This window comes from Colobus angolensis, unplaced genomic scaffold (genome assembly GCF_000951035.1).
Source record: "Colobus angolensis palliatus isolate OR3802 unplaced genomic scaffold, Cang.pa_1.0 Scaffold431, whole genome shotgun sequence".
Taxonomy (NCBI): Eukaryota; Metazoa; Chordata; class Mammalia; order Primates; family Cercopithecidae; genus Colobus; species Colobus angolensis.
The window spans coordinates 2,616,061-2,641,661 of NW_012117722.1; the positions used below are offsets into that span (position 1 = coordinate 2,616,061).

Genomic DNA, 25,601 nt, shown 5'->3' on the forward strand with positions numbered 1-25,601 from the left:
TAAATGGCATATAGACATAACAAGATAAGATAATTTACATGCAATTAGCCATAATAAAGTAGAAATTAATTCTGGATTTGGAGACAGAAGAACTGAGTTCTAGGCACAAATGTTTATTATTTTTGAAATTTTAGGTGAATTACTTAATGTCATTGAACCTTATTTTTCATCTATAAAATGGTGATACAGTACTACATCACAGAAGTCATTGTGGTACCATTGATACAAGAAGGCAAAATTCCTTTTAAATCATATAACATTCATAAATGTAAGGTGGTATTATAAAAATAATTATCATTGTTGGAAACTGGGTAGTCACATGTGCCTTGTCCTTAAGTCTTATTTGGTGAAAATATCTAGTACAAGAGTAAAAGTAAGGTGCCTTCTTTTTTGAGGTGCTGGTGAAAAGAAATTCTAAATATGCCTAAAATATGAAAGTAGCTGTACCAATAAATTTCAAATACCCCTTCAATTGAAACTTAAGATCATATCAATTAAACTAGCACTAAACACCACTGTGTGTCAGGTACCATGAGGGACACAAACATGAATCAGTTGGATGTAATCTCTACCCTGTAAGGCTTACATATCTGAACAATTACCTGCCTGGCCAAAGAATGGGAGTTCTGATGTGAGCAATGGAATCTAAAGAAAAATAATACCTTTTTAATTATATGATACAGTATGAGAGACCTATTACCTATTTTGAATGACCAGAGACTTTCATTAGAACTTAAGCCATCTGGATGTTGTGAGGAAAATTGTATATCAGTTCTTCAAAATTTTTGCCAGGGGCTTACGTAATGTTTATGAGCATCAGAGAAAATCAAACTGCCTGCCACCTTGAATATGGATAAATTGGGTTGTCAATGTTTTCCTCAGATATAAATTATCTCATATAATTATATTGATTGGATTTTTCCATGTCTTAACCTCCTAGGGCCTTCCCTCCCCTTGGACGTCTTTCCTCTCCCCAGAACTTGATTCATTTCTGACTCTCAGTAGTCTCTTCAGTCTTCAAAGCCTAGTTTAAATCCCACAGTCTTCAAGATTTTTTTATCATCCCAAATATAAGGGATTTTGTCCTTATATTTGTCCCCCTGAACATTGAAAGCATTAACTCTATGCTTAGAATTATAATTATAATTAAGTTTGTCTTCATTTCTTGCCCGTAAGAGGAGATATCACACACTCCTTAGAGGCAAGAACCATATCTTATAGTTCTTTCTGCAAACTCTTTACTAATGTTCTGTCCTGTGTTTCAACAAGACAAGTGAAAAACTACTTTTTTCCTCAGAAATGAGAACCTACCCTCTTTTCCTTAGAAAGTTTATGTACATTTGAGACTAGAAAATGGATAAGTTTGTAAATGAATTGCAGCTTCTCACTTTCATTCCATTTTATGTGAGCCTTTTTTGGGTAATTTAATTGTTAAGAATACATTCTTTGAAGGCAATAATAGTGACATTATCGTTTCTTACTATAAGAACTTTAGTTTCTTAAATATATAAATCAGTTTATGGTTTTTCCATTTTAACTCATGTGAAACACAAAAATATTTTAATTTTATAAGATTTTATCTACTAATGTTCACAAATAGACATTAAACTTAAAACATTTATGTACCTTTTAAACAAACTTATTTCTCTCTGGCTAACAAATGAATGTTCAAGTCCAAGAAAAAACTTTACGTCATATGAATGTTGTAGAATTTATACACATGTGATTAATTACTGATATGTTTTACTTTTCCCAATCTGAATTATATGAAATCTGAAAGAGGAAAATCACAACTTACTTAAATTTGATGATGATAACATCAAATGTTTCCAAAATCAGTAAAAATACTGAACTAATATTTCATATTATATTACATCTTAATAGCTATTTCTATACTAAGAAATTTATTGCTGCCTATTAGCAATTCTGAATTTTCTAGAAAAAATAAAGTAGGTACTTTTGACTATTGAGAAGTAAATATTTGTATATATTCTTTCCATTTAAAAAAAGTATGACTTTATGACTTACAACCTCAGATTCTTGGTATACCAAACTGCAATGAAGGAAATACAGTGATGACATAATCATGTGTAACAGTCATACAATCTCATAAAACAGCTGGACAACTTTGTAACTAAGTCACCTATCCTTATATAGGAAAATTCCTATCTACACAATGAAGGAATGCCCCAAATGAAAACCCAAGGGATGCATAAATAGGCATTCTCTAGAGCTTAATGGAATTGTAAAGTAATCCTTCTAAAATACTCAGCAAGTAGATGCTTCGATATCAGAGTTCTGAACAACTTTTCAGCCTCTGAATTTGTTTTGAGAACTTGGAGAGGACTCAAAGAAGAGCAATATAAATGAACCATGTGTTACAAAATAGTTCCTTAAGAGGGAAGGAATGAAAACATTGAAAATTAGCCTTGTGTGTGATGCTTAAGGAAGTTTAGCCTTTATAAGGGGTGAAATTTGAGTCATGCAGTCTACACTTGAACAATAGAAAGCAATACATCTCAGTTGCCTTCTATGAAGGCAAAGCAAGAGGAAGTGTAGCTTTTCCTTGCACTGTGTATCTTTCTAGCAGGTTCCAGGAAGGAAAGACTAGATCTGCATTCTTTTACCAATGTAAGCTCAGAACCTAGCAAAGTGCCTGGGCCATAGTGATGCTCAACAAATGCTTGCTGAGTAAAAGGATAAGCTCTAGACTAGACTGCATTCATTTCAGTGACTTACCAAATGCTACCTCTTATTCACCTTTTAGCAAAACAGAAACATTTTAGGAACTTCTATGAAAAATTACACAGTAAACTACAGCTTCTATTTGTAACTGCACAAGTTTTAAGTTAAACAAAACACAAAATCTTAACATGATAATGCCTAGTGCTGCAGAAGATATTGGAAAATATGCAGAATACATGGAGAAAAAATGATTGAACTTAATTTGTAGTATATCTCAAGATCCCTAAAAATGAACAAGTAATTTTATTTCTAAAAATCAATTGTATGAAAATAACCCTAAATACAGAAAAAATCAACTTTCTCGTATGTTGTAGTGTTATTTATAATGATAAAAATCGGCTGGGTGCAGTGGCTCACATGTGTAATCCCAGCACTTTGGGAGGCCGAGGCGGGTGGATCACCTGAGGTCAGGAGTTTGAGACCAGCCTGGTTAACATGGTGAAACCCTGTCTCTACTGAAAATACAAAAATTAGCCAGGCGTGGTGGTGCATGCCTGTAATCGTAGCTACTCAGGAGGCTGAGGCAGGAGAATCACTTGAAACTGGGAGATGGAGGTTGCAGTGAGTCGAGATGGTGCCACTGCACTCTAGCCTGGGCAACAGAATGAGACTCCGTCTCAAATAATAATAATAACAATAATAATAATAGTAATTTGAAAATAGTGTAAAGGTCCATGTAGAAGAGGTAGTCCCGTGGGATAAATTATTCAACAGTAGAAAACACAAGGTAAAAATCATGCTACAACACATATAACTGTTTTGTCCATATTTAGGATTATTTTCAAGGGAACTGTTAAAGTCCAGAGTTCAAATATTTCTGAAAAACATTACACATCTTCCAAATTTATAGTTTGGGTTTCCTACTTGCTGAAGATTATTATGTTTATAAATCCATAAACATAAATTAGAATAGCTCCTACCAGCTACCTCTTATTTTCACGTAAAGCTATGAAACTAAATTGTCTTTGCTTTCATAAAGTAGACACCAATTGAATGAGAGAGATACAGAGACACAGATAAAGAAGAGTCCCCTTCACTACAGATTTATTTATTTGTAACAAACACTAAGGGGATCATATATGTCATTTACGTCACTGTGTCTAGCTATATTATTCAAGCTCATAAATTGTATTTAATTTAATCTGTGCCATTTTTTCACACATAGCCTATTTCCCCCCATTCTTAGACACTGCTTCAATTGCAAAACCACCAGCTTACAGAAATCATCCTAATTCAGAGAGGCCACAGATATGGAACACATATGCTCACTGCTTCCTCCCTCTTTTTTTTAAATGGGTATAGCACTTTAATCTGCTAAACCCACTATGGCCCCAGTATCCTTCTCAACACAGCATTCCAGACAGGCAGTAGTTACCAAGAGCCTAAGAGGTAAGGCTCTTTACCATACTTGAATTAAACAATGAATCAGAAAACTCACTTCCTTGGTACATTTGAAATCAATTTCTTCATTGGCCAGTCAAGCTGAGTGTGTTGCTCCTTCAGAACCAACAGCAGGTAGAAATTCAACATTCATCTAAAATATTCAATACTAAGACATTTTCTTTGAATTTTCTGTTGAAGCAACCAATGGAAGCTAGATAGAGACTACATTATGCCAAAAAAATAAGGTACTCCATAGTATGTGTGTTTGTTTGTTGTGTTATCTGTTTTTACTCAATATTTTACCAATTTCCCCTGATAACTGCCAAAACACAATTTTAAAATAATCAAAGTATAACCTTCTTTGCTATAGCTCTCAATATGCATAAAAATAATGAGTCATCTCTTTTAAAGAACTAGGGATACTTGTAGATATAAGAAGCCAAGAAAATTTCCTCTAAAAAAATAACTCTAGAGAACTAGGTAGCATGCCACCCAGAATCTTTTAAAGCCCCCAAATACTTAACATTTGCTATCCCATGAATACTGAAGAAATGGTCATGAATTTAAAGCCAACAAAACTCATAAAGCCCCTCAAACGTCCCTTGAGCCTGTGCCACCTCTAAGTGTACAATGATGTTGTAAGGAACATGGCTGTGCTTTCGTGAAGGATAGACCAAGGTAAACATCCAGAGTGACTCAGTGAGTTTAGAGCATAGGCATATAACTCCACTTGTTATCACAGCCAAGTAGCCATAACATGGGAAGGCCATCCCTTGGCCCTACACCACTATTGTCTGTGAAAGGTATAATTGCCCTGCTGACACTGTACAAGTGCACTTGCACCCAGAGAAAGAGAGAGTCAAAGCTGTCCATCTTTGCAGATGAACAGCAGGGAGCCAGGACACAGCTCAGCTCACTCATGCCCAGGGAAAGAGTTAAGCTGCTGACCCTGAAGGGAGAGCTGTCCATGCAGCTGTGTGTGGGAGCCACTGGATGAAGCAGCCAAGACAAGGTGAACAGTACGGGAGACCTAGTGTGTGTAAGCTGCTGATGAGAGAGCTGCTGAATAAAACTACCTTTCACCTGCCTACAGCCCTCCAAGTGTTCTTTTAGCTCTCTGCTCACCCACCCACTCCCTTCAGACCTCAGCATGAGCTGGAACCTGACCCCAGCATAACATTTGGCATAGTCATAGACCTGACAATTGGCATAGTTGGCAGGATACGGTGAGTGGGTCTTTGGCCCCTGAAGGCTCCCGGGTTGGCTATGTGGCTGCAGCATGGGCTGTGGTACCTGGTGTCAGTGGTGCTGCCTAGATGGACCCCAGTGGAAATGTGGGAGGCAGTTGATGGGTCTCCTGCGAGTGTGGAGAAAGCACCGAGGCAGCTGGAAGCACGCAGCACCGAGAAGGAACGCACCTTCACCAGCAGAGTTGGATAGGCATTTCTGACTGCACTGTGTGAAATACATGCTCAGTCCCACAGGTAAGGGACCTCCCAGTGCAAGCCATGTGCCTGGGGACCCAAATGCATAGCTTGAAGCAAAACCTGGGGGTGAGGGACATCCAGGTGCAAGCAGGGCACTTGGAAGCCCAGATAAACAGCCTAGAACAGGAGTTAGCAACAGCTGTTAGTGTGACCTTGAGCCCATCCTCCAGGCTGGACAGTCCCATTTAGTCTGATCCTGAGGAGGAGGGGGCTCCACCACTGCGGGCTCACCCTATGATCTGTCAGAAGGTACAACGTGACCATCCGATGGGAACCCAGTGGAGAGGCCTGGGGCCCCCCACAGTGGTAGAACACACCTCTTATAGTGCTTATACACCCACTGAGTTGTGAGAGTCAGGTAAACAATGTCAACAGCACCCAGTGCCCCTCCCTGCCTGGCTACTCCATCTTTGGCACAAGGGGGCTGGCAGCATTTCTTGCTCCACCTCCGAGATGGAAAAGCTAGGCTTTTATCACAACTCACCCCTCCCTTCGTCAGTGGCTGTAGCTGTGCCGATGGTTGGCACAAGGGCATGGTGAACACATATTAATTGAGTGGCTAATGGCAGCCATACGGACTGTTTGGAATGATGCTGGAGAGATACTAGAAACTATGAGTAAATGATCATATACTCATTTCGTGCAAATACTCTGGAAGATGGGTATAGAGCAGACCGTTTGACTTGAATACCTGGGGGCCAGATGATGAACGCTTTCCCTCCCACATGAGGGATCTTGTGCTGGGCTCAGTGCCCACGAGTGCTTTTGGCTCTCTAGCTGCTGTTCTCACCCCATATGTAGGGTGCTGCCTACGTGAAGTGACTACTGCTATGGCAGCCCTCGGGGAGGCAGAAGGCTGTCAGTTCGCCTTCTTGGGAGGTTGACAATGGACTTTCACAGTGTTGCTGCAGGGCTATATGCATAGCCCCACCACGTGTCATGATCTTATTAATGATGTTATGTTAACCTCTGATTCTCTTGCAGGTTTAGAAGAGGCAACGCTCCTCTTGCCTAGGATTGGGATGATGTTGCTGAGACAGTCTTTCTGGTAGCCAAACAGACTAGTTAGCAGGCACAAGCCCTACAGGTAATTGACCAGAGGTGCCTATTTAAGCTAGATGTGCATGTGACCACAGAGAGTTTCAGTTAGGGCCTATGGCAGTGCACGGGGCACCTGAGAATGCCAGTAGGCTTTTGGTCCCAACTCTGGAAGGGAGCTGAGCTCTGGTATTCCTTGATAGAAAAGCAGTTAGTAATAGCAGGATGGGTGCATTCACGGATAACAACTCCCCGGACTGGGAAGCAGTTAGTAAGTGCATATGCTGCCCTTCAGGCTCACAAAAGCATGGCAGAATAGGCTGTAGTCATCATGCAGAGTGTACCCAACAGCGTGGTAGGTACACTCATGGGTAACGAACCCCTGGATAGGGAAGGTGCAGACATCCACTTTAGCGAAGTGGGGCCCCTACTTGCAGCAGTGAAGTATGCTGAGTACAAGTCCCTTAGCAGCAGATTTACAAGAAGTCTTGAAGCCTATCGTCCTAATGCAAGATAAGGCCATGGAGCCTGAGGCACTCCCGCCATTCCTGATGGGGCATGGTATACAGATAGGTCTAGTCAGAGGACTGCTGCTGTCTTGATTGCTGCTGCAGTCTAGCCTAACACTGACACCATATGGTTTAAAACCAGGTATAGATAAAGTAGTTCATAAATTGAACTCAAGGCAGTGTAGATAGTGATCACCAAGGAGGTGACACCTGTGGTAATCTGCACTGATGCTGGCAGTTTATCAAGGCTTAACCTTGTGGTTCATTACCTGAAAGTTACAGAATTAGCTAGTTAGTCACTGACCCATGTAGGGCCAGGCCACGTGGCCAGATCTATGAGAGGAAGGATGACCTTCTACAACCAGGTAAAGGGATGAACAGTAATCTGTTATTGCCTGCCCCAACACCCCTAAAGGTATGGAAATGACAACAAAAAAACCTGGTGTTGGCCATGGACCCTCCAAGCCCCTCACTGCAGATGGTTGGTTATTGTGGCCCCCTGTGGGGAGAGTCTGCAGTGTAATTTACAAGTTACTCCTTGGATATTTAGAATGTGGCCTCCACAATTAACCGTTGGCAGGGGAATGGCCGGGGAAGGGACCATCCTCCAGGGAACATATATGCTGTCTGTGTGACCTCTCATAAGCTTCCCTATAACTTTAGCATGGGTTCAGGACACAAAAGAACCATGGGCAACTGATAAGGTGTGATACCATTGCCCAGGGCAGAAGCCCTTGGTTACTGCATTGTTATCCAGAGATAAAAGGTGACTTGAATTTTGCCTGAGACTCACGATTTACCCTTGTTAGTACCTGTGTCGTGGACCTGACAGATGTCTATCTGGAAGGCCCCTGCAAAAGCAGTCTTTGGGAGTTTTACATTAAGCAAGGCCCAAGGCATTGAATATGCCTAACAGGTATCAGACCAACATACTTATTAGGTCTCTCCTTTCATGAATCTCACCTGAGCTATGCCAGAACAATAAAAGCAAGCTCAGGCACAGAAAGCATCCACATTTTCCATATAAAATAGTATCTGCCTTTTTCCATGCTGACTCTGCAAAGCAGCTTATTTACAAATATATAAATAGCTGCAACTTTACTCCAGCCTCATTGAAAAATCAAAATGGCATCATGCAAGAGAAGCATCCTAGCATACTTGACTCAACAAGTGAAATGCAAGTGGAAATGAGCCAAGCTACTTGACACTCGCTGGGCAGCTCAGCCAGATCCCCCCCAGTTTCCTATAGTGGAGGTACCAGGGTTCTGCTCCACAGAACCAGAGAATTCACTTACATTCATTACCCATGGATTGGGCAGGGATTTAGAACCCAAAATTCAGAAAACAAATTCCAAGTCATGCCTAATATTTATAATCACATGAATTCAAAAAGAAATAGCATTGTCTAAATGTGGCAGCAAGTTTTCCAATGTAGCTACTTAAAATTAGCTAAGTCTTCTCACATGCAGTCCAGCCACTTTTAAAAGGTTTCACTCCAATCCTTTTGCCATCTGGCCAGAATTACAGGGGTTTAAATCCGAAAGAAGGTGGGGAGAGAAAATGCATCTTAATTTTTAAACAGAATGTATTACCTTTCTTAAATTTACTAATTAAAGTTATCTACTACTAGTTAAGAAACATCTAAATATATACAGGTAAGAAATATTGCGCTTTTCATCTTTCCTTTATGGCATATGCATACCTAAGCATGGAACTGCTGTGCCCTGAGAGTTTAATGCCTGCTTATGAGACCACCTGAACAGCGGCCGCTGTAGCACAAGTCGGTACAGTTACATCTGCTGAAGTGTCCCACCTAACAATCACTCATTATATCCCCTGATTTGAAATTCCTTCCTTCCTTAATATTCTTGTTTCTTACCAAGTATTGAGTAGTTTACTTTTAAGGAACCATTTCAGTCGTTAAATGAAAATTACCAAAAGTATCACAAAATAGGTTTAAAAGAAACTTTTCTCAAGGAAAAAGTGTAGGTTATGAACCTCATTTACCCAGAACATCTGAGGAAGGGCAATGAGATGATTAATGCTTTTTCCCTTTAAGAATTCAAATTTTGGCCAGGCGCGGTGGCTCACGCCTGTAATCCCAGCACTTTGGGAGGCCCAGACGGGAGGATCACGAGATCAGGAGATCGAGACCATCCTGGGTAACACAGTGAAACCCCGTCTCTACAGAAAAATACAAAATACTAGCCAGGCGAGGTGGTGGGCACCTGTAGTCCCAGCTACTCGGGAGGCTGAGGCAGGAGAATGGCGTAAACCCGGGAGGCAGAGCTTGCAGTGAGCTGAGATCCGGCCACTGCACTCCAGCCTGGGGGACAGGGCGAGACTCCGTCTCGGGGGGAAAAAAAAAAAAAAAGAATTCAAATTTTGATGTTCTCCACAATCTTGTCTGTCTTAAATATTAGGCTACCATCCAGGAAGTGAGAACATAAATACATATTTTCACACAAAAACATATGTGTTGCATATTAAGTAGAATTTTGATGGGTCTTTGTTGCAGCATATTCATACATGAAAACATTCATCTTGGACTCCAGGAATAATTATCCTGACCATATGTCAACTATGTGGGAAATCACTGTTGCCCTGTATGGTTGCTGACCAATTGTCACTATTTGAATGGAAAGTGATTTTTTTTTTTTTAACTCTAAGTGTATCTGTAGAAAAAAGAAAGAAAAAATAAGGGAAAACTTTGGTAAATCTATTTTAAAATTAAATGAGTATCAAGACCAAAAATAAAAGCACAAAAACAGCTTTTTATTTACTATGTACTCTATACAATAGATGAGATGAACACCTAAGAGCTAAATTATTTTATTTTAACTTAAGAAGCATAGAAAATCTAAAAATTTATACAATAAATATCAGTCTTTTGGCTCTGAATCTATATAATGCCTTATATTTTAATGTTTACATTGAAAAATCTAATATTGATTATGTCTACTTTAAACATAAACAATATTTCTTCAGAAATGGGTTTAATTACTATTCTCTAATGATCGTGCCTTTTTTTCTGTACATATAAATGATATTTACACTGTAGAGCAAAGATTAGATTGCAATGATTTTTATAAACAACAAATACATTAACAACACATTTACCACCGCATTCCAGTGAGGATGATGCTATTGAAAAACTGTATTTTTAAAACAAATTATTTGAAATCTCCTTAGAAAATAATTTATGAAGTATTATTAAACATACAGAAAATAATTTTTTACTTACATAGTGTCTCTAATAAGAAGTGCACTTCCCAATTTGAAACAGGTTTTATCACTTTCACAAAATGCACGTCTTAGAGAAAAGCTCTCTCCTAGATCAAAACCTGTCAAATGCAACAAATGATTCAATACAGCAGTTTTATTAAATTTAATAAACTAATACAAATGTTGATTTCTAAACAGAATTTTGTGTTGCCCTTATCTATTAATTGATCTACTTCAAACAAAATCTTGCTGCTTGGGATCAGCTAAATTTCTTGATTTTATTTTTCTCCCTTTAGTGTAAAAGAGAATGAAATTCACTTTGCATATAAAACGTGTAGCCATTTTTCTAGAAAAAATTTCATGAATATATTTCAAAAAAATTCAATTTTAATTTCCTTTGACCTAGGAATTATCTTAAGTAAAAATTAGAGTAACTCACTGCAGCAGCTCTGATGTCTAAAGTAAGAAAATTAGATTAAAAATAGTACAGCCATTCAGTTTAAATCTAAGCAATCTTTTACAAAATTATGCTTTAAAGAAATGTATATTGATGAGAGGAAATGCTTACACATGAATGTAATGTAAGAATTATACGTGTTTGTATGTCACATGCTCATTAGCATTTACATGGGAGAGAAAGAGGAGGAGGAGGAAAAGAAGGAGAAAGAAAGATAAGAAAGATTACCAAAAGGAAAGATAAGAAGGATTACCAAAATGATAATCTTGTCTTTATCTGGGTAGTGACATCTTCCTTCTCACAATTTTTTTTCTTCTTCCAAAATTTCTACAATTGTCACAACTTGTATAATTTTAAATAATTTTTTTTTTCTCCAAGAAGTTGAGGTATTGTTGATCACAGATTAAACATATAGAACCCTGCTCTCAGAACTTTTTCTACATCATCTACCTTAAATTTTTATGGGCTGGGCGTGGTGGTTCACGCTTGCAATCCCAGCACTGTGGGAGGCCAAGGCAGATGGATCACTTGAGACTAGGAGTTCGAGACCAGCCTGGCCACTGTGGTGAAACCCCATCTCTACTAAAAATACAAAAATTAGCCATGTGCCTGTAGTCCCAGCCACTTGGGAGGCTGAGGCAGGAGAATTGCTTGAACCCAGGAGGCGGAGGTTGCAGTGAGCTGAGATTGCACCACTGCACTCCAGCATGAGTGACAGTGAGACTGTAAAAAAAAAAATTAAAAAGAATTCTTAAAATGTTTATGTTAATGCTATGATCTTAAATTGCAGTATCAAAGATTCACCTATAATGTATTCCATATCTAGCATTTGGTGATAATTTTACATAAAATATTACTTTGCAAAGGATTATATTGCTTACCTGAAACTTTAACTTTGTTTATGTTGTCATAGGTCAGCTGATGTCCCTCTATTCTCAGGATAGGGCATGACTCTTCTATTTAAAAAGACAAAAAGCATAGAAGATTTGCATTATGTTTTCTATCAAATTCTTCAAATGAATTTTAATTACACAGTACAATCAGAAACTTAAGATAAAATGGAAATAAATTAAACCATTTATTAAATTTCTGTAAAATGAGGATAAGAACATTACCCACCTCAGTGTTTTTGTGAGGGTTACCTGTGGTTATTTATGTAGAGTGCTAAGAACACTGCTTGGTTCACAGTGAATATATGTTAGTGTTAGCCATTATTATTATAACTATTATTTGAACACTTTATGTATCCTTGACATTTGGAAATAAGCTAGTTTTAACATCATTAAACTTTTGTATTCAAAGTAAAACAGTAAAACAAGTGAACTACTAGTATATTTTATCACAACTTTAATTCAAGTTTTGGTGTTGGGTGATATTAAACTTCAAAAACTAAAGGGAACATATATGGAAGTTGCTAAAATAAAATTTAAAAAGCAAAGATCTCTACCATACAAAAGTGGCCTATAATTAAAAAAAAAAGAAATAAAATAAATGAGAGAGTTTACCTATGTGCTACGGCACTTAGTGATATTCAAAGAAATAAAAGATAGTCCCAACTCAGTGAATGTACACGTTTAATACTACCACTACACACTAATACAGTAATGGATATGCACACACCAGTTTTTCAACATCTTAGGATATGTTTAAATTGAATCAGGCTAATTCGGTTAATTCAGACAAAATTATAGCCAATTTTTGAATTATGCCAAGATAACTGTACAACTGGACAGTTAAGACCATTAGTTTAACGTTTTAAACTAAATTGATTAAATATTTTGGTATCATGTAATCACAACTTTAATTCTCTATGTCTAAAATTGATGTTTGGGTTTAATAACTTAGAAGTTTTTAATATAGAGAGGAGATAAACTACTTAAAACCAAATTGAAATTGCCAACTCACCAGTTCCCCCTTCATTTAACAAATATATCACAGATCTCAGGCGCGGTCACAGGGTATCATCTTAATATATTTAACCAGAAAATAAATCAGATTCTAAATAACGCTACCACTTAATCAAATTTTAAAATAAGTAGCAAATATACTACAAAAAACATGTTGAACACAATTTGTAAAGTAAGTGAAATTATAGTACGGAGTACTTATAGATATTACTTAGCTAATATGGAAAATTGCTATCTCAGAGATCTTAATACAATTGCAGGCTCTACATAATAGTAAAATTACTAGAGATTTTGTAAATATTACCAATTAATGATTCGGATTAATAGTCATTTTTATAAAACCCAAACACCTCATCCAAGATCTGACCACTAAAATCTACAAAACATGGCTGACAGAAATTAAAGACCTAAATAACTGAAGGGATAAACAAAATACTTAGAATGCAAGACTTAAAATTGTTAAAATGTTAGTTCTCGGTTTTTATCTCTAGATTCAGAGCAATGCCAATTAAAATCCCAACAGTATGGTGTGTGTGTGTGTGTGTGTGTGTCTATGTGTAAAACTGACAAGCTGATTCTCAAATTTATATGAAACTACAGAAAAAAAGCTAAAATAGTAAAAAGCAAAATTAAAGGAGAATAAGCTAGAGAGCTTTAAGCTATCAGATATAATTTTTTTTTTATAATGTGGTGTTGATACACATACAGAAAAAAGCAAACATAACCCAAAACATATGGTCTCCTTATTTACCACAGAAAAGCCACTCGATTCAGGGGGAAATGGATGGTTGTTTTGCTAAACAGTGCTGGGTCAATAGAATATCCATGTAGAAAAACACTGAATGTTGAAACTTACTTCACACCATGCACAAAAACTAACTAAAGATAATCATAGAAATAAATATGAAAGGTAAAACAGTAAAACATCTACAAGACAACAAAGTCTTCATGAACCCGGGATAGCAAAGATGTCTTAAAAAGAACACAGAAACCATTAATCACAAAAGAAAAGATTGCTAAGTTGAACTTCATTAAAATTAAAATCTTTACTCAAAAGACAACACTAAAAGAGTAAAAAGTCAAGCCATAAATTAGGAGAAGGTACCTCCAGTCCAAATATGCAATAAAGTATCATTTCTAGAATATACAATGAACTCTCACGAATCAATAACAAAAAAAGATTGAAAATCTTATTCTAAAAATGTGCAAAAATATTTAAACACTTCAAAAAAGAGAATATCCAAATGTTCAACCCACATATGAGAAGGTGCTCAACATCATTAGTTATCAGGGAAATGCAAAGTGAAACCACAGGGAGATACCACTAAATGGCTAAAATTAAAGCACTGAGGATGACAAGTGTTGATGAGGATATGGAACAACAAAAACTATTCTACATTGCTTGTAGGAGTGAAAATTAGTACACTTTAGAAAACCATTTGGCAGTATTTACTAAAGCTAAATATATATGAACTGTATGACCTGAAAATTCAAGGAACCAAGAGAAAGGAGTGCCAAAAAATTGAGTGTAAATGGCCCTTTTAGACAAGAATATTAATGGCAGCGTTACTCATGATAGTCTAAAACCGGAAACAACCCAAATGTTTATCAACAAGAAGGAGCAAGATAATTAAATTGTGGCATATACAATGAAAAACTGTATAGCAATTAAAAGGAATAAACTATTGACACATGTAACAACTAGATAAATCTCACAGAAATAATATTAAACAGAAAAATATCATTCACTCAAAAAATATTAATGAGACAGTCAAGTGGGACGGGGTCTCTGGAGAAACTCCAACCAGCCCTTCCACCGAGGGGGAGCCTTGGGAAGTTCACACCCTTTGTAGTGGGGAGGAGCCTGGCCCTTCCTCTTCCTGTGTGGAATCTGGGATTTGAACAGTCTGGAGGGAAGTGCTCTAGCAGGGACTCTGGCCTAGGGAGTCCCTCTTTCCCCCTTTCCTTCCTTTTCACCCAATAAAATCCTGTTTTATTCACCATTCAAATTGTCTGCAAGCCTGAATTTTCGTGGGCGTGGGACAAAGAACACCATCTTTAGCTGCACTAAGGAAAAGTCCTGCAACATTTTCAGTGTGCAATGCGGAGGCTCAAGAAGTGGTGAGGGAAATGAGAACACAAAACCTCTCACTGTGGCTTCTAAGCCTCTTCATCCTTGGACTTCTGAGCTTATGGGAAACCTCACCACCACCCACAGTCGCTCCCTGGGGTTGGGAGAATTTTCGTGACCTTTTTCTTCCTTTTTCAGGACAGACTGGTAAGCAGCAGCTCCAAGCTGATCTCCACTCCCTGCGCAGGGCTAGGACGCGTGGCTCAAAAGTCCCCCACAACCAGCTGACTGGTCCCAGCCACAGAGTGCCGCCACAGCCTTCCTCTTCCCTGGCTAACAGGTTTAACTCTATTGGACAGTAATTAAGCTTAATCTTTTCTCCCTGGTGGAGGAATCAGTTGCATAAGAATAAGAGGTTCTTCCTCAAGCATTAAAAAATTTTTTTTCTTTCCTCCTCTCCACTCCATCAGCAGTTAAGCCTTAAAAATATTTTCCCCCTTTGCTAGGCCAGATCTCCTAACAATCACTGTTCATTTTTTCTGTAAAGCTTAATTGTGAAAAAGGATTTGTGGGGCTAGTCTTGGGCTGTGGCCAATCTGGTGTGCTTTGCAAGTCTGTATGGTTTGTGCTGCAAGCCTCCATCTTGTTTTACATCCTGAGGGCATGGCCTGTAACTGCTTGGCAAGGCTTTGTTTAGCAATCCTGCCTTAGGGAATAAGTTTCTTTCCTGTTTGATATCTGCATGTTTTCCCATGCCTGTCCTTTAAAAGACTCCACCCAGCGACTGGGTTTTCTTCTGCATGTCTGTGTACTGTGTGTAATGTCTTTCAAAAGCTTTCTAACTAATTTGGCCTAAAGAAAGACAAGCGCTTGGAACAAATATTTTTTAAAGGGAATATAAAATCTGTGGTACCTTTCAGTTCACATAACTTTAATCTTTGAGAAATAAAAGCCTTAAAGATTATTGGTAAACTGCAGATCAGATGCAAAGTTTGCTAAGTGTTTTAAGGTTACAAACTGTTTTTTGGGTTTTGAGAACTATTTGACTTGCTGGCTTCACAATTGGTAAGGCCTGGGGACATATGGAATAACCAGGCCCTTAATTAAGAAAGCAAACGTTGGCTGCAGTTAGCACACAAAGCAACTTACCAAGTTTTATCTTAAAGTTAAAAATGCTAGGAATTACTATTATAACACATAATCGAAACTACTGTCTATGAAGAGTCAAATTCCATGAAATATTTTCAGAGATTTATTCTGAGTCAAATATGAGTGACCATGGCCTGTGACACAGCCCTCAGTAGGTCCTGAGAACATATGCCCAAGGTGGTAGGGGTACAGCTTGGTTTTATATATTTTTAGAGAGGCATCAGACATCAATCAAATATATTTAAGAAATACATTGATTTGGTTCAGAAAGGTGGGACAACTTAAAGTGGGGGCAGGGGGGCAGTGCTTCCAGACTATGGGTAAATTTAAACATTTTCTGGCTAACAATTAGTTGAGTTTATCTGAAGACCTGAGATCAATGGAAAGGAATGTTCAGGCTAAGATAAAGGACTGTGGAGACCAAGATTTATTGTGCAGAGGAATCTCTCAGATAGCAGACTTGTAAAATGTTTATCAGACCTAAAAGGGTACCTGACTGTTAGTTGATTATCTCTTGGATCTGGAAACAAAGGAAAGAAAACAAAGGGGAAAGGAGATTTTCTATATTTCTAGAGAATGTGGACTTTTTTTTTTTTTTTTTTGAGATGGAGTCTTGCTCTGTCACCCAGGCTGGAGTGCAATGGTGCAACCTTGGCTCACTGCAAGCTACGCCTCCCAGGTTCACACCATTCTCCTGCCTCAGCCTCCCGAGTAGCTGGGACTAGTCACCCGCCACCACGCCCAGCTGATTTTTTGTATTTTTAGTAGAGATAGAGTTTCACTGCGTTATCTAGGATGGTCTTGATCTCCTGACCTCGTGATCCACCCGCCTTGGCCTTCCAAGTGCTGGGATTACAGGTGTGAGCCACCGCGCCCAGCCAGAATGTGGACTTTTCCCACAAGAGATTTTGCAGGACAATTTTAAGGTATGGCAAGGAAATATACTTGGGGTAAAACATTGTGATTTTCTTCCTTGTTATGTCAGAGTCAAATTGGAAAGTAAGTCACAATATACAGGGTTAAATAAAACCCATCCAATGAGAAATTACGGTTTGTAGGGCATGACTCCCCAGACCCCTTAGAAAGGAATTTGGGCAAGATAAAAATCAGAGCTTAGTCCTCAGTTGCTATTTTAAGTTACTGTAAACCATTAGGGAGATAACCAAACTTTTTTTGTCAGTTGTGCTAACTGTAACTACCCTGGACATTTTGCTATTGACAGACAATTGTTGTCTTGTTTTAATCCTTTTCAAAAGATGGTTTCTAATAAGCTATAGAACTGTAACAGGTGCTCTGAAATATAGGCTTATGATAACTTTGAAAACTGTAACATTGTAATAAGGGAAAACAGTACAGGACTCATGAAGAGCTGAAACTTCACAAATATCAAGCAAAACAAGAGTTAACTAAATGGACTGAGCTCATAAAGCTGAAGCAACTTTTTTGACTTTTGGTTGGAATATTGCTGATTCTTGCTTGGGTTTTCATAGTCGAGGAAACTTACTTTGAACTATTTACAACCTTTAATAATTGAGTAAGGGATACTCCTATAAACAAACTTTGGAACATGTTTTTTTCTCTCTGCCTGGTTCCTCTAGAATTTGGAAACTCTCTGTGAGTATTCTCAACTTATGGCAATATAGCCATTTGCATCCGTGGAAGAAGAATCCATTTTTCTTTTGCAGCAGGACACAATGGGAGAAAGTGGTTGTTTTACCAAGGCTTTGACTGGAAGGGTATGCTTACCTTTAAGGAGTCAGTCTCAACTTGCAGGGATGATAGAAGTCCAGTTGCCTCATACCCTTGTCTACACAGTTCCTGTACAGGGTTCATGACCTGTGGTCAGTAAAGAATGTCACTATCTAACAGATCTAGGAGCTCCAAGTTTATTATGGGACCTTAAGAGGAGAGGATCACTCAACTCACAGGTATTTGAGAATAATCCCATGGTTGGGCTCAGCTTTAAAAGGTCTTATCTGAGATTCCTTGGGGAACAGAGGTCCACCAAAGCTAATCCAAAAAACCTTTGTAAAAATAACTATTCTTGCTGTATTTTTTTTGCAAATAATCAGGCCAAGTATAAAGCTAAAGTCTATTTTGCAAACCACTCAGTCCTATGATGATTTGTTTTTTAACAAAAATGAGGACTGGAGAGACAGAAATCATGTTTCAAAACGTGTCATATATTTGTCATTAAATTCTAAGCTCACTACTTGTTTTGAAGTTTTTGTTTACATTTTAGGCTAACCCTGCTTGTTCCTGTGAACCAACCAGCAGTCTCCAGCTGCAGCTCAGAAAGAACAAAAGGTATGGGTAATGTAGAAATCTGGATCAATATTCTAGTTCTGAGCAATTATCCTGCAAATCCTGCCTGGCAATTGGAATAAATAAGATACCCATCACTTGGAGATTTCCTTTTTGGGAAAGTAAGACCAAGAAAGCTAACCAAAGCCAATTACCATGCACCCAAATCTTAGCAAGCATAACTATAGCTACCAGTTATCTGGGTGTCTCACAAGACATCCTTTCCCTCCCTTGTTGGAGGAGGACTCAGTTCCACAGTTTTAACTTAGCATTCGGCTTATGATAAGGAGTCCATGCAGCCCCCTCAAGACAAATTTTTGTCCCAGACTCAATTCTAAGCTTTGGGTCAAAGCTCTAGGATAGAAAAATGGATCTGAGGGATCCAGAGGCAGAGAATAATGGAAGTCAAAAGGTACAGCACAGATGAGCGTGTGTGGCTGATTAAGCCAACCCCAAGCTTCCTGTTTCATGGATAAAGGTCACATTAATACTCATGGCATAAATGAGGTGTAGGGAACTCCAAAGCTACTGACAGTTGGGGGGATAGAGGCATAGGTGAGAGTGGATAATTCCTATTCTCTAGGCCCCCCTGTTTCATGGGTGAAAGCCACTTTGGTACTCATGGCGGCACCTGCCAAGGTCACTCTGACTCAGGGATGCAAGGATGGAAGAGGGAAAGAGGACATTCTTCCCTCTCTCCCTCATGTACTCCGGGTACCTGCTAGAAAGAGAAGAAAACCAGGCATGCCTGCTCCCCTCCCCTCGTTCTAGATGGGTAGCCATTCATCTTTAGTCTGTACTCCTTTCAAATGCATCCTGAATCCCTGGGACTCCTTTAAAAGGTGCCCTCTTTTTTTCCTTTCTTCTCCTCTATCCTCTCTTCACTGATAGGTAATTGTGTCTCTGTACTATGGGACAGTCCCCTCAGATGCATCCTTCAAACTAGAAAGAGTTAATTTCCCAAACCTTAAACTAGTTGGCTTAGGATTGGGCTCAGGGAAAGGGAACACAGAAGCCCAACATGCTAGCAAAAGGGTAAAGTTTTTTTTTTTGCTAGTTGGGTGTTTGGCCTCCCTCTCCCTGTGCAAACTGGTAAAAGGCCTTGGAATTTTTGAGCTGTCCTTATCCCTCCTGTTTCATTTTGATACACATTTTCTAGTAACAGGGTTTGTCTATTCTTGCCTTCAGGCAACCAAACTCCAAACGGTCATGCAACTGGAGCCTCTGACAATGGCCTCTTCTGCTGGGAACACTTACATTGGCCTCTGAGGGAATTCTGACTTCCGTTTCCCCAAAATAGCATCCCCTGTCAGCAGGAAGAAGTTAAGATCGGTTTTTGTCCTTATCCTTAATCTAACAGCAATTAGATGTACTTTAGAGGGAGGAATGAGACAGTCAGGTGGGAGGGGATCCTTGGAGAAACTCCAACCAGTCTGCCCATTGAGGTTGGAAGGCAGCCTTCCCTGACCACTCTGTGTAATAAAATAATCTCTTCTCTCTCACATATATAAAATTACCAAACATAGCTAATAAAATATAGGATCCCCAGTTACATGTGAATATCAGATAAATAAAAATATTTTTAGTGCAAGTATGTCCCATGCAATATTTGGAACATACTTATACTCTTGGCATCCTGTATTTTACCTGGTAAACTTAGTCAAATGGCCACACTCTGTGAGGCCAGATATGATGGTAGCTTGGACTAGAGATGACACTGAAAATGGAAAACATCTTCAATTTCATGGGAAGGAATTGAGAGATACAAGAACCAACAGGAGATGATAAGGGATTGAATTTGGGAAGAGGGAGATTAATTGACTGAAACAAATCCCACTAGAAAAATAAAAGAAAACTTGGCAAGGAGTAAGTTAATTTGTAGTGGGGAAGAGGAGAAATTAGAAATGTTAAATCTGACATGCCATTAAGAAAGTCAAACAATGGAGTTATCGAATAGACACTTGGAAATGGAATTCAAAAGAGAGGGGAGGCCTGTGAGGTACATTCTGGAGTGACTGACATATAAATCCCGTGTCTGGAGTTGGTTCCTTCTGGTGGGTTCTTGGTCTCGCTGACTTCAAGAATGAAGTTGCAGACCTTTGCGGTTAGTGCTACAGCTCTTAAAGATGGTGTGTCCAGAGTTTGTTTCTTCTGATGTGTCCGGAGTTTATTCCTTCTGGTGGGTTCATGGTCTCGCTGACTTCAAGAATGAAGCTGCAGACCTTCACGGCGAGTGTTACACCTCTTAAAGGTGGTGTGGACTCAAAGAGTGAGCAGCAGTGAGATTTATTGTGAAGAGTGAAAGAACAAAGCTTCCACAGCATGGAAGGGGACCCGAGCAGATTGCTGCTGTGGGCTGGGGTGGCCAGCTTTTATTTCCTTATTTGTCCCCATCCGTGTCCTGCTGATTGGTCCATTTTACAGAGTGCTGATTGGTCCATTTTACAAAATGCTGATTGATCCACTTTACAGAGTGCTAATTGGTGCATTTACAATCCTTTAGCTAGACACAGAGCACTGATGGGTGCGTTTTACAGAGAGCTGATTGGTGCACTTACAGTCCTTTAGCTAGACACAGAACACTGACTGGTGCATTTTTACAGAGGGCTGATTGGTACATTTACAATCCTTAGCTAGACACAGATTGCTGATTGGCGCGTTTTACAGAGTGCTGATTGGTGTGTTTACAATCCTTTAGCTAGACAGAAAAGTTCTCCAAGTCCCCACTCAACCCAGGAAGTCCAGCTGGCTTCGCCTCTCAAAACCACGGGAAGGATGAGATCACACAGTGAGTGAGATAAAAAAAGAACAGGGGCAAGGAGTGTCTCCTGAGAAATTGTAACATATCACTTGTCCATTTTTTCCTGCTTTGGTTTTTCTATTTCTTCATAGCTCCAGAATTATCATACAGGAAATTATTATTAGTATGACATGTAAAGTCACAATTAAAATCTGCCTAGTCTGATAGAAGTTCTATTTAGCAGTCTTCTCCAACATGCATTAAGAAAAATAATTTTCTTCACAAACAGTAAAGCTCATGGCAGCTCTTTTCTCAAAGTTAGAGTTGGGGAAGAAAAAGAGCAACAATATACTATAGATACAGAACTGGCTTGTTTTCCTTTCATAAACTAATCAAAACAAGAGCCTTTAGGCATTTTGCATTAAAAAAAAAAAGGCGTCTTAAAAAAAGAAGGTCTCTTTGTTTCCTTGTTACTAGTTGCCCTCAACCCCCCTGTACATGTCATACTTTGCCAATACATCTGATAAAAGAATATTGAGTATATCAGGTTGGGAAAAAAACACTAGTTAGCAAAAAATAGGTAAAGTAACACTGGACAATGATAAAACTAATATGGAAGTGTGAACAAACAAGAAAAAATGGGAACACAGCTTTAGTTTTTGTTTTTGTTTTTTTTTGTTTTTGTTTTTTTGAGATGGAGTCTCACTCTGTCGCCCAGGATGGAGTACAGTGGTGCAATCTCAGCTCACTGCAACCTCCACCTCCCTGGTTCAAGAAATTCCCCTGCCTCAGTCTCCTGAGTAGCTGGGATTACAGGTGCCCGCCACCACGCCTGGCTAATTTTTTTGTATTTTTAGTAGAGACGGGTTTCACTATGTTGGCCAGCTTGGTCTCCAACTCCTGACCCTCAGGCAATACGCCCACCTTGGCCTCCCAAAGTGATGGGATTATAGGTGTCCTCTTTTTTTTCCTTTCTTCTCCTCTGTCCTCTCTTCACTGGTAGGTAATTGTGTCTCTGTACTATGGGACAGTCCCCTCAGATGCATCCTTCAAACTAGAAGGAGTTAATTTCCCAAACCTTAAACTAGTTGGCTTAGGATTGGGCTCAGGGGAAGGGAACACAGAAGCCCAACATGCCTGCAAAAGGGTAAAGTTTTTTTTGCTAGTTGGGTGTTTGGACTCCCTCTCCCTGTGCAAATTGGTAAAAGACCTTGGAATTTTTGAGCTGTCCTTATCCCTCCTCTTTTTTCTTTTTGATACATGTTTTCTGATAACTGAGTTTGTTCTTGCCTTCAGGCAATCAAACTTCAAACGGTCATGCAACTGGAGACTCTGACAATGGCCCCTTCTGCTGGGAACCCTTACATTGGCCTCTGAGGGAACTCCGACTTCTGTTTCCCCAGAATGGCACCTCCTGTCAGCAAGAAGCAGTTAAGATCAGTCTTCATCCTTATCCTTAATCTAACAGCAATTAGATGTACTTCTTTAGAGAGGGGAATGAGACAGCCAGGTGGGATGGGATCCTTGGAGCAACTCCAACCAGCCTGCCCACTGAGGTGGAGCCTTGGGAACTTCATGCCCTTTGCAGCGGGAGGAGTCTAGCCCCTCTTCTTCCTGTGTGGAAACTGGGATTCAATCCGCCTGGTGGGAAGTGCTCTAGCAGGGACTCTGGCCTAGCGAGAGTTCCTGTTTCCCCGTTTCCTTCCTTTTCACTCAATAAAACCCTGTCTTACTCACTATTCAAATTGTCTGTGAGCCTGAATTTTCATGGCCATGGGACAAAGAACTCCATCTTTAGCTGAACTAAGGAAAAGTCCTGCAACATTAATGCATACTGTATAATTCCATTTATACAAAATTCTAGAGATTATACAACTAATCTATGTCAGTGTAGTGGCTGCTTGTGGTGAAATGTTAGCTAGGAGCAGGTACACAGAAGGCTTCTGGGGTTTTGAGAATGTATATTTAGGTCTGAGTAGTAGTTACACAGGGGTATAAATCTATCTGTAGAAATTCACTGCACTGTGCACTAAGATTTGTCAACTTTGGTGTGCGTAATATCTCAACAAAAGGAGGAAAACAGCATCTCTGTGAGAAAATATTTTAAGCTAAAAATGACTCTTGAAAACCTCAAAAAAATTCCATTCTTATCATATTTTTATAATGACTATGAGTGACTATGTAACCATAATAAATAAGATTAAATTACTCACAATGCGTGTAGGGAAGCCCCAGTAGGTGATTAGCAAAACAAGTCTCAAGATAGTAATGAGAAGAAGGTATACTGGCCTATTGCCAAGTTGGAAACAGCATATATCTTATTTAAATTCTTCTGAGGCCTTAGCGAATATATGATGATTTCAAAGTAATAAACCATGACTTTGAAATGAATGGAATTCAACATTTCTATCAACATTTATGAAAGTCTACACTAAAAGTCTTTATGAAAATCAAATGCCATTTCATATCTTTAGCATATGTGCTTTGTGGTGAAAAACTGAAAAAGTTAAAACTAAATGTTAATTATTTAGATGTAAGATTTAAGGCACAATAATCTGAATACATGAATATTATGGATTCATTGCACGAAAATGGCAAGGCAGTGGAAATAGCTATCACAAGGTGGGTATGTTCATTTCTTTAAGTATTAAAATACATACTTTAATATAAAGTAAAGCACACTTTTGAGTAAGTGTGCATGTACCTTGAAGGACTACAGAAAAGACTCAAATATCCAAATATCATGTCAAGTAGACAAAGGCAAAGCACTGTGTCATTTCAAAGGCTCTCTGGACTATTGCAAAAGTAATGACTAAAATTTCACCACAAAAAAAAATTGCACTGCTTTTTCCATTCATCCATCCATGAACACTTAGGTTGTTTCTATGTCTTAGCTTTTGTGAATAATGCTGCAATGAATATGGGGGTGCAGATATAGCTTCACAAGGTGGGGATATCATCTCTTTGGATGTAGACCCAAAAAAGGGGTTGCTGGATCATATGATAGTTCTGGTTTTTATTTCTTCAGAACCTCCATACTGTTTTCCATAATGGCTATAACCAATCCACATTCCCACCAACAGTGTGCTAGAGTTCTCTTTTCTGCACATCCTTGCCACATTTGTGTTATCTCTTGTCTTTTTGATAATAGCTATCCTTATAGGTATGAGGTAATGTCTCATCATGGTTTAATTTGCATTTCCTTTATGATTAGTAATGTTGAGCACTTTTTCATATACCTGTTGGACATTTTTATCTCTTTTTTGTAGAAATATGTATTTCAATCCTTTGTCCATTTTTAAATCAGATTATTTGTTTTACTGATACTGAGTTTTAAAAATGCTTTATAAAATTTGGATATTAACTATCAGATAAGTAGTTTGCAATTATTTTTTCCCAGCCCATAGGTTGTCTTTTCATTTTGTTGATTGCTTCCTTCACTGTGTATAAGTGTTTTAGTTTGATTTAGTCCCATTTATTTACTTCCACTTTTGTAGCCTGAGATTTTCATGTGATATCCAAAAATGATTGCCAAGGTCAATGTTGGGGAACTATTCCCCCATGATCATTTCTGGGAGTTTTATGGTTTTTGTTATTACATTTAGACATTTTATCCAATGGAATATAATTCAGCCTTAAAAAAAAGAAAATCCTTCCATTTGCCACAGCATAGATAGACCTTAAGGACAGTATGCTAAGTGAAATAAGCCAGACACAGGAGAAAAAATATTGTGTGATCCCACATGTGGAATATTTTTAAAAAGAGCTTAAATACACACAGAAAGAGAGAATAAAACAGCATTTATCACTGGTGTGAGGAGGGTAGGAAATGGAGAAATACACTTTAAAGGATACAAAATAGCAGATATGTAGGATAAATGTATCTAGAGATGGAATGTGCAATATAAGGACTAACAAAATACAATAAAATTGTATTGCCTTTGAGATTTTCATTTAATAAGATTTAGCCACTCCTTACAAAAATAAGTAACTATATGAGATGATAGGTATGTTATTCTGTTCACTACAATAGTCATTTAATTATATCCATCCCATAATATGCTATAGACCTCAAATATACACAATAAAATTTATTTTTAAAATGTCTATACCTTTTTAAAAAGATGCACTGCTTAGAGAACCTTAATCAACAGATCTTTTCCAAAAGCAAATGCAAATGTTTTTAACAAATTCATACTAAGATGTTAATAACTATCAGCCCCACTTTCCTCCTGATTTAGCTTGAAGGACCTGGGCAAATTACAGAGTTGGTGGGGGGTATTGAAAAGAGCCAAAGGGGCCCAGCGTGGTGGCTCATGCCTATAATCCCAGCACTTTGGGAGGCCAAGGTGGGCGGATCATTTGAGGTCAGGAGTTCAAGACGAGTCTGACCAACATGATGAAACCCCATCTCTACTGAAAATACAAAAAATTAGCCAGGTGTGGTGGCACATTCCTGTAGTCCCATCTACTTGGGAGGCTGAGGCAGGAGAATCGCTTGCACCTGGGAGGCAGAGGCGGAGGTTGTAGTGAGCCGAGATCGTGCCAGTGCACTCCAGCTTGGGTGACAGAGCGAGACTCAGTCT

General features: G+C 38.7%; 1 protein-coding gene across 1 annotated transcript in view; it reads right to left on the bottom strand.

Moving 5' to 3' along the window:
* The window catches only part of COL19A1 (collagen, type XIX, alpha 1), a 339,364-nt gene that overhangs the window by 294,590 nt on the left and 19,173 nt on the right, over positions 1 to 25,601 (bottom strand). Inside the window, exons 3-4 of the mRNA XM_011957047.1 lie at positions 11,726 to 11,800; positions 10,407 to 10,506 (exon numbers count right to left, since the gene is read on the bottom strand). Coding sequence (XP_011812437.1) covers positions 10,407 to 10,506; positions 11,726 to 11,800 — 175 coding nt within the window. The remainder of the gene's footprint in view (positions 1 to 10,406; positions 10,507 to 11,725; positions 11,801 to 25,601) is intronic.